We start from the raw sequence: 12,719 nt of genomic DNA, 5'->3' as shown, positions 1-12,719 counted from the left end.
GCATAGTTTTTGCTAATAGTTTTACATAGCAATTCGTTTTCATACTGTTAGGGGTTTTACGGATTGTTAGAAAACCCTAGATTTTTCAATGTTAACGCGCTGTCTGAACTTAATTTACATACCTTAATCGATCAATTGGGCTCCTCCTGTTTAATTCCGTCAAATTGTAGACGTAAAGCAGTGATGTGTTAGGTTCTATCTCATACTCCCTCTGTTCTAATTTATTGCTTTCTTTTGGAGATTCCAACTTATAAAGATGTTGTGCGGCAGGTCCTGAAGGACCCAACCACAACTCGACGATCATTGATCGCCATGATATTGAGAAAATAACAAACCAAACATATCCGAAAAACAGGGTGTAATTTACTCTATCATACCATATCTTAATCAGGGTGTAATTTGGCAACTTGGAGCTCTTTTGTTTTTTTTTTTTAACCACGAAGAAGAATTTTATTAAAAAAAAGAGAATAGTACAAAAAGGAATACCAAGAACAAACCAAACAACTTGGAGCTAATAGTGATTTATCTGTTTGGTTGGACCATTGGTTAGGACCTTACAGATTGTATGACTATATTTTGCACCCAACGTTGTACATCTTAAAGTTAGAGACTTGTTTGACTCTTGTAGTTTTGTCTTGGCGTATGGATCTGCTAAAAGACTATCTCCCGTCCCAAATTCTTGAGTCAATTCAATCAATTCCTATCCCCTTGCCCCCTTCCATTGACACACCTGTTTGGGAACCAAATAATCAGGGAGATTTTACCTTCAAGTCGGCATATAATTGGCTCCTTATCCAGACTCTCATCCCCCAATTACGTGCCTAGCCTTCCTTGGCGGCTGCTATGGCGACTGAAATTAGCCTCAAAATTAAAACTCTTTATATGGTTTGTTTGTCACAATGCTTTGCCAACTAATGTGTTCTTATTCCATCGTCACATCCTCAACCCGACACAATGTATATTGTGTGGACACTCCACTGAATCATGGTCGCATATTGTATGGGAATGTTCGGCGTGGAGTTCTCTATATAAATTTGGCCCTTTTGCAACCAAGCAAACATCTGTTGGTCTCTTTGTAAGATGTACAACATATGTTGGATGAAAATGTTTATCTCAAACTTGTTGCTATGGTATGGTTTATGTGGCAAGCAAGAAATAAGGCCATCTTCAATAATGAACCTCTGTGCCCCCAAAATGTTGTGTGCGCGGCTAACCAATTTGCCACATCTTGATTGGAAGCTGTGCCGGCTAAGGCCCAACCCAACACTGGTAGGGTGGTGCATTCCGAAATTGTGTGGGGGACTTTGGTTTGGGTTTCGAAAGAGAGATTCATGTCAACTCCAATACCATGGCAGAAATGTGGGCTGTGCGAGATGGGTTACGGGTTGTCCGTCGGTTTGGGTTTGCTAATATTGTTGTTAAGACTGATTCTACATTTGTGTTCAATGTTTTATGTAGGAGGCAGGTCCAAGCAAGACGGCTTTGCAGGGTGTTGCAGGAGATTCTGGTCCTCGCATCTGATTTTTCTTCGCTGCAGGTTATGTTTTGTTATCACGAGGCTAATAGAGTAACTGACTCATTAGCCAAGCACGCTGCAACAACTCAAGGGCACCTGAGTTTGTGTTGGAGCCTTTGTGTAAAGATCAATCATTGTGGGGTAAGACTTGTTACTCTTTTGTGTTAATCTAAGTTAAATGGTTTGGTTTCAAAAAAACATATCCGAAAAACATGTTGTGCCCCAGGTTTGCCCATACACACACACACACCAAACACACAGATTTCAGAAGAAAAACTCCATTTATATATACACTCACACAATTTATACAAATTTGAAAAAATCTCTCCGAGAGCCACATTCCGGCTAACCACCGGGGAGCCACAACCGGCTCCCCCACTCAGACCCCACCCTCTCCCTCACATCCAAGAGCAATTAATGCTGTTTCCATGTGTGAGGTTTCCAGAATCTCCAATAGTCGCCAAAAGTCATTAGTGGCTGCTCAAGTAAATCCGTTCTTGACTTTGGCCAGCCATCACCATCACCATCACCCACGTACATGGGTGAATTCCAACAAAACAAACGGAAAAACCAAACAACGAAAATGAATTAGAGAGACCAAGATATATGTAGTTCGGCTTACGACTGTAAGGCTGTAAGGCTACTCCACGGGCAAAAAAATGAGAGGCGATTCCACTATGTGAAGAGAACTATTGTTCAAAGAGCAACAATGGTGACAAACAATTAAAGCTCTCACAAAGAGACACTTGATCACCAACCCCAAATACAAGTTCTCTCATCAAAAATCCGATTGGGATCTCCCACCATATATAGACTATCTCTAATCATGTCTCAAAAAACTACTACTAGGATTTTTAACCAAGAGACACAAAAAGAACAGAGTTCCACATACGTGACCGATGTCACACAGATACAGATTTGAAAAAAGAAAAAAACATTCTGAAATACAGCATCACACCCGGTATATACTCCACCTTTAATTTTGTATCCCTAATTTTCAATTATGGCAAACTTAGATTTTAAGCTTAAACCACATTTTTTTGTTCTTTTTTCGGTGCATAAATGCAACTAAAGGTACGTTTAAGCCTCCCTTGTGTCCACATTGGAAAGCTGCTTTTGCCTATAAATTTGGTTCTTCCCCTTACAAAACACACACTGACACACAACAATCAGAGAACACAAGAAGTAGCAATCATGGAGCTATTCTATGCCTCTCTCCTGGCCTTCTTTGTTCTCTCTGTCACCCTATCTTTCTACTTCCTTTTATACGGCAAAAAATCCGGCTCCCTTCTCAGTAACCTCCCACCCGGTAGCACCGGGTTCCCAATGGTGGGCGAGAGCCTCGAGTTTCTCTCCACCGGATGGAAAGGTCACCCTGAGAAATTCGTGTTCGATCGCATAGCCAGGTACTCTTCTTCCGTATTCAAGACGAGCCTTTTGGGCTCTCCCACAGTTATGTTCTGCGGGGCAGCCGGTAACAAGTTCTTGTTCTCTAACGAGAACAAGCTCGTCCAGGTATGGTGGCCTAGCTCCGTCGACAAAGTTTTCCCGACTGCAACCCAAACGTCATCGAAAGAAGCGGCCATCCGGTTGCGAAAAATGCTCCCCAACTTCCTCAAGGCGGATGCGTTGCAGAGGTACATAGGAATCATGGACGGGATCGCTCAGCGACACTTTGCCACTGATTGGGAGAACAAAGACCAAGTGGTGGTATTCCCTCTAACAAAGCACTACACGTTCTGGATCGCCTGTCGATTGTTTCTCAGCGTCGAAGATCCTAGCCATGTGGCCAAGTTCGAAGACCCCTTTAGTGGTTTGGTGGCGGGGATATTTTCTGTACCCATAGACTTGCCCGGAACCCCGTTTAATCGGGCAATCAAGGCCTCTAATTTCATTAGGACCGAATTGGTAGCCATTATCAAGCAGAGGAACTTGGATTTGGCTGAGGGAAAAGCGTCGCCCACGCAAGACATTTTGTCACACATGCTTTCGACAAGCGACGAAAATGGAAAGTTCATGCACGAGGCCGACATTGCTGATAAGATCTTGGGGCTGTTGATTGGTGGCCATGACACCGCTAGCTCCTCTTGTGCTTCCATTGTTAAGTTTCTTGCTGAGTTGCCTGAGGTTTACGAAGGAGTCTACAGAGGTAATTCTCATTCCTGTCTTCTCTCAAAGCTCTCAATTTGAATTTGTGCTTCTCTAACGGTCTACCTATGTTTTCACCGCGGTTTTAAATCGCAGTTATCTTGAGACGTATAGGTATGGGTGATATAGCTATACATCGGATACGTGTAAGTAAATCACGATATTGGATGTCTGAAATCCAGCAACATAATGACCAATAAGAGATGTAACGACTTTTATTTAAAAGCTGATTTTCACAGCTTATTATACTTGCATGGTGGGTTTTCTGTACGAAATTGAGAATAGGAGTTTTTTTTTTTTTTTGTTATCACAAGAATTTTCTCATTTACAAGACCTGGAGACTATGAAAAAAAATTATTAACATATAGCAGTATTTTGTTTGAGGTACTTTTTTTACTTTGTGAGAACAGAGCAAATGGAAATTGCAAAATCAAAAGCAGCAGGAGAATTGTTGAATTGGGATGATATTCAGAAGATGAAGTATTCATGGAACGTGGCATGTGAAGTGATGAGACTTGCTCCACCAGTCCGAGGTTCTTTCAGAGAAGTCATCAATGATTTCATGTACAATGGTTTCTCAATTCCAAAGGGTTGGAAGGTAATTATTATAAGCATATTAATGCATAAAATTGAATCGTTGAAGACAATTAAGGGACCCAGGACACAATGGCATCATAACAAGGAGTGAACGTACGAACAGACACAAACAAATCCCGATAATCGTATGCCGCCTAAGGCCCAAAGGAAGTCGACAAGAGACAACCGAAACCAAAACACGAACGAATCCCGATAATCATATGCCGCCTAAGGGCCAAAGGAAGTCGGCAAGAGACCAACGAAACCAAAACACTGATCATACAGCAAAAACTGCAACGAGGAGAACCCGAAAAATTGCCAAATCCTAACACTAGAACCCCATGCCAAAAACTCTGTTTATAATAAAATATACTCTCTCCGTCTCCATCTTTTGTCCCAATTAGCGCTTTTAGCAGTCTCAAATTTTTTGTCCCACTTTAGAACTAAATGGCTAAAAGTCAGAGAATTTCCCATTTTACCCTTCCTAAATGTTGTCCCCATTCTTTTGTCTCAATTAGCAGTTTTGCCTAAATGTTTCAAGGGTAAAATTAGAAAATCAAGTGATCATACATGAAATTATTAGGTTTCCTTAATAAGTTAGAATCCCAAAAAGGGACCAAAGAAGAGGGATAGAGGGGATATTAAAAAGAGTTGATGAAAATTGATCTATCAACATGTGGTACCCACCCGACAATGATGAAAAGTGAAATTGTCTTCTTAAAAAATAAGTACTAATTGTTATTGCTGTCTAGAAAGGGATCTTGGCTTTTTAATGAGGAGCAATAGGTCTTGGTTGGTTGTGCATGAGAGCTGGACAGTGATATGAACTTTTGATGTGAAGATTCTAGCTAGGCTTGCATGTTGACTTAGGCTTCATTGTGCTAAGGTTTTTATTTTTAAATTATTTATTTTTTATTTTATGAGACAAGTCATTATTTTAAAAATTAAGTAATTATTTCTCTTAATGAAACGGGGCCTTAATTATTCACTCAATTAACATGTCGTCTACTTCAAATGCTGAAAATTATTTTGTTATTAATATCTAAATATATTTCCTATTCTAAATTGATATGCAGATATATTGGAGTGCGCATTCAACACACAGGAACGCTGAATTCTTTCCAGAGCCGCTGAAATTCGATCCCTCAAGATTCGAGGAGTCTGGACCAGCTCCGTACACATTTGTACCCTTTGGCGGAGGGCCAAGGATGTGCCCCGGAAAGGAATACGCCCGATTGGAAATACTTGTGTTCATGCACCACTTGGTGAGAAGGTTCAAGTGGGAAAAGGTGATTCCTAACGAGAAGATGATTGTCGATACCATGTCTATTCCTGAAAAAGGTCTTCCAATCCGCCTCTACCCTCACACGGCTTAGACAGAATAACTCAGATATATTTGAAGGCTAAAACTACTCCTTTAATTCTACCACTTTTGGAGTATTTCAGTTTCAATTAAAGTGCTTTATTCCATGATGATGGAAAGAAGCTAAAAATAGTTAGAATAAATTGATAGAGAATATATATGTTTGTTAAGTATTGGAAGGGAAGCTGTTTTGCTTGTGAGTCATCTGGCAGCAAGTGGAAATGTATTTTATGTTGTAAAATTCAAATGAAGTGAATGAAATTAAGCAAATGATTATCTTTGGGAAATTTACTTTCACTCTTTTCCATGACGCATTTAATTAATTGTTATCTTTTCTTAATACTCATTTTGGGTCAAGTCCTTGTGCTACTAACCGACGGTGCACATACTGGCATGTGGGGCCCACTTTGAATTGTACACGAATAATTCGCATGTAATTTGAATGAAAAATTGGAAGATTGGATCGAGCACGTACATATATCCAATCAAGCTGATTTTTCACGGGCTCTCTCTTCTCATTCTCTTTTTTTTTTAATTATTAAACGGCTCAGACTATCTGTGCGGAATCCGAATTGCCCCGCATGCCGGTATGTGCACACACCATCGATGTCCATAGCAGTTCTGGTTTTGAAGTGCCTTTCAAAAGAACACTTTTAAACAGTACAGGGGGCTATTATTTCGAGGACCGTTAATACCTTGCATCTATTTCCACGAATGAAACGAGGCCTACGGGAATTGGCGGAAGAACAAATACTATAACTACCCCATGAACTTTGCTGCAGTTTTTTTTATATCCCTTCCTCCGTTAACTGCTTCAGTTTTCTATTCTTTGTTTGTCCCCATTTCAATTTTACTCTCAAAGTTATCTTCCGTTATTTAAATAGACCATTTACGGCAAATTCTGTTAAATTGATAACAAAATTTGCTAGCAGGTGTTATTTCTGTTTATGACTTTAAAAGGCATCCCAGTTTTGGGTGTATTTTGAAATTGATACATCAACAAGAATTAAAAGGCGTATCCAATTTTTTGGGTTATTTTGAAATTGATACATCAGCAATAATTAAAAAGCATATTTTTTGGATATTTTAAAATTAATACATCAAGAAGAATTAGAAGGCATACCCAGTTATGGGGGTATTTTGAAAATTGATACGTCAACAAGAATTAACAAGCATATTTTTGGAATATTTTGAAATCGATACGTCAACAAGAATTAAAAGGCATACCCAGTCGGTTATTGCGGTGTAAAAAGAGATCTTGGCTTTCTAATGAGTCAAGTACTATTGGCCTGTAGACTTTTTGTTTTCGTTTTCTTGTGATAATTAAGTAATTGATGTGAACATTTCTAGGCCTGTTGACTTAATTTTATTCGTTCAACTAATTAACATGTCGTCTACTAAAAAAGCTGAAAATTATTTTGTTATAAATATTTATATTTCCGATTCTATGGATATTCAGATATACTGGAGTGTGCATTTAACGCACAAGAATGCTGAATTCATTCCAGACCCACTGAAATTCAATCCCTCGAGATTTGAGGGGTCTGGACTGGATCCGTACACGTTCGTGCTCTTTGGTGGAGGGCAGATGATGTGCCCTGGAAAGCAATGCGCTCGATTGGAAATACTCGTGTTCATGCACCACTTGGTGAGAAGGTTCAAGTGGGAAAAGATGATTCCTAACGAGAAGACGATTGTCGATCCCATGTCTACTCCTGAAAATGGTCTCCCAATCCGCCTCCACCCTCATAAGTCTTAGACAGAATAATTCACATATATATAATTTAAGGCTAAAACTACTCCTTCAATTCTACCACCTTAATTTGGAGTATTTCAGTTTCAAAGTGCTTTATTCCATGATGAAGGAAAGAAGCTAAAAATAGTTACAATTAATTTGATAGAGTATATATATAAAAGGAAGCTGTTTTGCTTGTGAGTCATGCATCTGGTCTGGTGTGACCCATATATACATGTAGTAACTCATCAGCAAGTGGAAATGGAATTGTTCCTTTTGTAAAATTCAAATGAAGTGAATGAAAGCAAATCATTATCTTTGATAATTTTACTTTCACTCATTTCCATGCGGAATCTGGGGTGGACCCTACACGCCGGTATGTATGCAAAGATAGCAAAATGGGTATTAAGAAAAGATAGCAATTAATTAAACGCATCCGGAGTGGGCCCCGTGTGCCGATATGTGCACCATCGGTGTCCATAGCAGTTCTGGTTTTGAAGTATTGTTGTTCAAGCTATTTTGATTCTTGAAAGCTTTCTTTTTTCAACCAAAGCTTTTCAAATACTTTTTATATTAAAAAAGTATTCCTTATCCCATAAGTAATTCCACACGAATTAAACATGGAATTGGGAAAATTAAGTATGAAATTAATCTGCAAATCAAACGAGGCCTAAGGACATTAGCGGAAGAACAATTACTATATTAAATTCCCCCCCCCCCCCCCCCCTCGGACCCCGAACTTTTTTTGTTTGCCAATTGGTAGGATAAATCATTACATCATATATGAAGCATAAAGTACAAATCACGAGACATTGCATCCATTGTGTGAGAGTTTACAAGATAATCAATCCCAACAATTGAACCAACATGATGCATAAACCCAACTCAACTACAAGCCCAATTAAGGGGAGAAATAACCCCAACAAATACAAAGAAAAGAACATCCACACGCAGGTAAAAATACTCGAACTCTTGACCTCTTGGTGAGATGTAAGAGTTCTGACCAACTGAGCTAGCCTCAGTTGATTATCTCCGCCAACTGCTTCAGTTTTTTGGGCTAAATGTTAATTGAAAACTCTCCCTTTCTACTGGCGTCCATTTCGTGGTTTTGGACAGATAATATTTAGAAGGAACGTGTGAGTTTTGGGAAAGACTACAATATACACACTTTATTTGGGGGTGTATCATATGCACATCCCAAAATGTTATGAATTATAGAGAAACTGTTACAAATCGTATTGCTAAAAAGTTACGAATCGTATAAAGGCTACGAGATACACCAAATGTTATGAATAATAATGAAAATGTTACGAATCGAACTGCTGAAAATTTATGAATTTTAGAACAAAATTTATGAAACACGCTAAAATGTTACTCCCTCCATCCCTTTTTTATAGTTCAATATTCCATTTTTGGGCTGTCCCTTAGTAAGTGTCCATTTTGTAAAGTTAATGGGTAAAAGTTGGTGCATTTTCTATTTTACCCCTAAAAGTGGATTCCATTTTAAAAAGTTAGTGAGTAAAAGTGTAATGATGATGTTTCTATAGAGAATAAATAGGGAAGTAGAGGTAAAAGTTGATATAAAATGTGTAATGATGATGTCTTTTTAATAAGTTTGAGTTACGAAATAGAACACTTAAAAGGGGACGGAGGGAGTATGAATGAACCACTAAATAGATGCATATGGTACACCCCTTTTAAAGGGTGTGTACTGTAGACTTTCCCGTGAGTTTTTATTAATTTCTTTTGTTAATTTGCCCCCCTTTTAATTTGGAGGAGAGGGTTGAATTTAATTACTAGTTCTTTTTCTAATTGAATTGAAATGATATCTGTATTCTTGATATTTTACTTCATTTTTGTGACGGAAACCCATTTCAAAGATATTATCACTACCCAAAATAATACCCTAAGAAAAGTAGGAGCATATGGGGAAAAAGACAGTTAAAATTGATATGGAATAAGTTGTCCGGTTAGGAATTGGAAGATGAGAGGGGAATTAAGTTAGAGAGATACTAGTAACTACTAGTATCAAGTTTCCAACAAAATAGTCATACACAAAGATTGGGCTTCCAAGTGTTTTGAACAAATTAAGAAACACCCAAGAATGGTCTTTGTAGCAAGAGTATAACTTATTTACAGAGGAGCCTTAATAAGTTATTTACAGAAGAGCTCAATCTCATCTATTAATTCAAAAGTATTTTGGATGATTCAGATTAAAAACAATCAATTATGGCATGCATAACTTTTTTTTTCAAAAAGTAACCGTAGGATATGCCATCGTAGGATTCCAATAGAAAAATGATACGGGATACGAAATGTATAGTTTTTGAAAAAAGTTGGTACGAAACGTAGGATATGTATATTAGATTGTAGTTTTTAACTATTAACAAAAATAGTTTTGACATTATCACTATTCAAAATAATACCCTAAGAAAAGTAGGAGCATATGGGAAAAAGACAGTTAAAATTGATATGGAATAAGAGCATCCCCATTGTAATAAACAAATAGGTGTGTATAAGCAAATTTAACAGCAATACTCAAAAAATACCCCATATTGTAATAAGCAAAGTTACAAGTCTTGTAGCAAATAACCAAATTCCATCTATTTCATAATCAAACTTAACAACTTTTATCAATAACCAAAACTCAATAACCAAACTCAAAACTCAATAACTCAAAAATACCTCACATTGGAATCGTCTCATCAAGATGAATAATTTGGAGTGGTCGGGTGCGTGATTGAAACTCGTTTGCGATTGGACAAATATGCATTGTGTTTTGTGGGGGTTTTTTTTTTTTTTTGTTAGGGATGCAAAATTAACCAATGTGGAGGTAGAGTTTGTTAAGTTTAATTATGGACTAAATGGATAATCACATGCTGACGTGGCACATTTTAGTTATTGATTTTGATTATAACCATTGCGGATGCTCTAAGTTGTCCGGTTAGGAATTGGAAGATGAGAGGGGAGGACAGGGAAAGGTCGAAGGAGAATTAAGTGAGAAAGATACTAGTAACTACTAGTATCAATTTTCCAACAAAATAGTCATACACAAAGAATGGTCTTCCAAGTGTTTTGAACAAATTAAGAAACACCCAAGAATGGTCTTTGTAGAAAGAGTATAACTTATTTACGGAGGAGCTATGAATAAGTTATTCTGAATTAAAAATAATCAATTACCGCAGTCAAGATTGAGGTCCGTGAAGTTATTCTCCTGTAGAAAAAGTTGAATGGCTTAAAGCATTTGAATTTTGAATGGGAGATCTGATCCAATTAATTAGGGATTGTTGTGTAGCTGTAGTTACTCCAAAGAGTCCATCACTTCAATTAGCTTTCGGGCACGGCGGAAAGATGAGCGAATTTTCGTTGATACACCCCTCTTGGAAGGACCATATTTGAGAGATTATTCATGGAAATGGCTTGTTTGCAGTCCAAGTTTGAACTACCGGGCTGCAGAAGTGCAGTCCAAGTGATAACAAAGATAGTGTTTCAATGGTTCGAAATTGTTTTCATATTCTTATATACCTGTAAGAATATGAATATACTTTTACCGGTAAAAATTTTCAACAGATCTGAATCATTAATTGTCAATATGAACGGTTCAAATTGAACTACACACGCTTCTCTGCAATTGACTACAGACAACTCGGGCCCTTATTCCTAAGGACGTGCTCCAGGGGAAAGTTATTGGGTGGTCTACCGCTAAGTATTTTTGTGGAGTCTACTAAATAAGCATAGGAGAACATGTGGCGTTATGGAGAGGTGTTGGGTACCACAAAGCTGACTAATTATTCATTAATTTATAAGTAATTTTTGCTTGTAATTAAATAGTATTTTTTTTATAACTAGGTATTCAGCTAACTTTCTCGCACTTCATCTAATCCTGAAATCGATCATACCGTCGATTTACTGAGGTCCCAATTAAACAGTATGAACTAATCCCAAAAGAATTGATAGTACCTCAAACCTGAGTCCGATGAAGCGAATGTTTAAATCGTAAATCTTAACCATTAGGCCAACACTTGCTTTAATTAAACACTGTTTTGACTCCGTTTTTAGTTACCAACTGAACAGAGCCGAAGTGTCCTCTACTGATTTTTGTCCTATTACCCCTCTCTCTCTCTCTCTCTCTCTCTCTCTCTCACAGTCCCCAAGTAGCACAAACTCCCCACCCCCACATTTTCTTCTTCGATCGTTGCTCAAAAATAAAAATCATCTTCATCGATCTAACGGTCCATTTGGATGGAGGATATGATCGATTTTGGGTAGATATAGAAGAAGAGTGAATTTGAGGGTGGATATAGAAGGAGAGTGAATTTGAGGGTGGATATGGAATGAGGGGTGATATGTAAGTAGGGTGTGCCACTTTATAAGAATGAAGGATTTATAATAAAGTGTTTGGATGATTTTTTTAAAAGGGGGATATGGAAGGTGGATATGATGTGTTTAGATGTCAAATGACTGAATTGCCCTCAATTTAACTTTATAATCCGCAAAATTGATTTATTTCATATTAATTAGGAAAAATTAATATTTATCATTAATTTGAGGATGAAATAAATTCATTTAATCTTAAAAAAATAATAGTACAATATTATTTATCATAAAGTTAGTACTTTGGCGTTTCCCCCCATAATAGCCAAAGTAGAAAAAATATTATTTCTTCCCTTTCAAAGTCACCGGAAATTAGAACAACATAATATTATTTTTTCCCTTTTATCATAAAATATTATTTTTTTTCCTATTATTTTCTCCACACCGGCCGATCTATAAGTTAATTTCTTTCTCAGTGAATCTCCGATCTCTTACACTTTGTTTGTCCGAGCACCAGTTCATTAGTGGTTTCTTCTTCTTCTTCTTCTTCAACCGGGACACCATCACTTACAAGCTCCGCGCCCTCTTCTCCTCCAATGGCAACATCGACTAGAAAAGGCAAGGGCAAGTTCGTCAATCCACCACCCCGCATAACCAACGACAGGGGTACCCGTATCGTTACAAATCCACCTGCGAGGTGGATTACAAATCCAGAGGCTCCAAATCAGGGGCCAAATCCAGCTGCCATTTTGCGCAGCCAAAGACCGGAGATAGAGGAGGGACGGATTGCAGCTCCAAGCGCAAGCCAAAATCTGGGGGCAAATCCTCCAGCCAAACAGGCCGTAAGAGTTCTATCTGTTTGATTTTTTGGTGGCTTCTGACCTAAATCATCCTCCTAACATGTACCTTCAAATTAATACTACTCCATGCAAATTAGATGAGTTATGAGTTTGTGTAATAATAAAATTACAATTCAACCAAACACCGAAAAACAATTGTAAAACTTGTATTTTCCTGTAAAATGTTTTACATGAAAAATATTTTTAGCTATAAAATATTTTACACCC

At 37.7% G+C, this 12,719-nt stretch overlaps 1 protein-coding gene across 1 annotated transcript; it reads left to right on the top strand.

Annotated features, from left to right (window-relative positions):
* Nucleotides 1-2,685: 2,685 nt before the first annotated feature.
* Nucleotides 2,686-5,850, top strand: LOC131335406 (beta-amyrin 28-monooxygenase-like). The gene is made up of 3 exons (XM_058370736.1): nt 2,686-3,665; nt 4,075-4,262; nt 5,317-5,850. Exons 1-3 carry the CDS (start codon nt 2,711-2,713, stop codon nt 5,614-5,616), a joined length of 1,443 nt encoding a protein of 480 aa, XP_058226719.1. The 5' UTR covers nt 2,686-2,710; the 3' UTR covers nt 5,617-5,850.
* Nucleotides 5,851-12,719: the final 6,869 nt, after the last annotated feature.

Source organism: Rhododendron vialii, chromosome 1a, assembly GCF_030253575.1.
Source record: "Rhododendron vialii isolate Sample 1 chromosome 1a, ASM3025357v1".
Classification (NCBI taxonomy): domain Eukaryota; kingdom Viridiplantae; phylum Streptophyta; class Magnoliopsida; order Ericales; family Ericaceae; genus Rhododendron; species Rhododendron vialii.
Note: the sequence above shows the minus strand (reverse complement) of the source record. Positions and strands in the feature narration are given on the sequence as shown.

Excerpts from the sequence above, each read along its gene's own strand:
- LOC131335406 (XM_058370736.1), top strand. The coding sequence starts at position 2,711 with ATGGAGCTATTCTATGCCTCTCTCCTGGCCTTCTTTGTTCTCTCTGTC. Across the intron at positions 3,666-4,074 it reads TTACGAAGGAGTCTACAGAG|AGCAAATGGAAATTGCAAAA; the intron begins GTAATTCTCATT and ends TTGTGAGAACAG. Across the intron at positions 4,263-5,316 it reads CAATTCCAAAGGGTTGGAAG|ATATATTGGAGTGCGCATTC; the intron begins GTAATTATTATA and ends ATTGATATGCAG.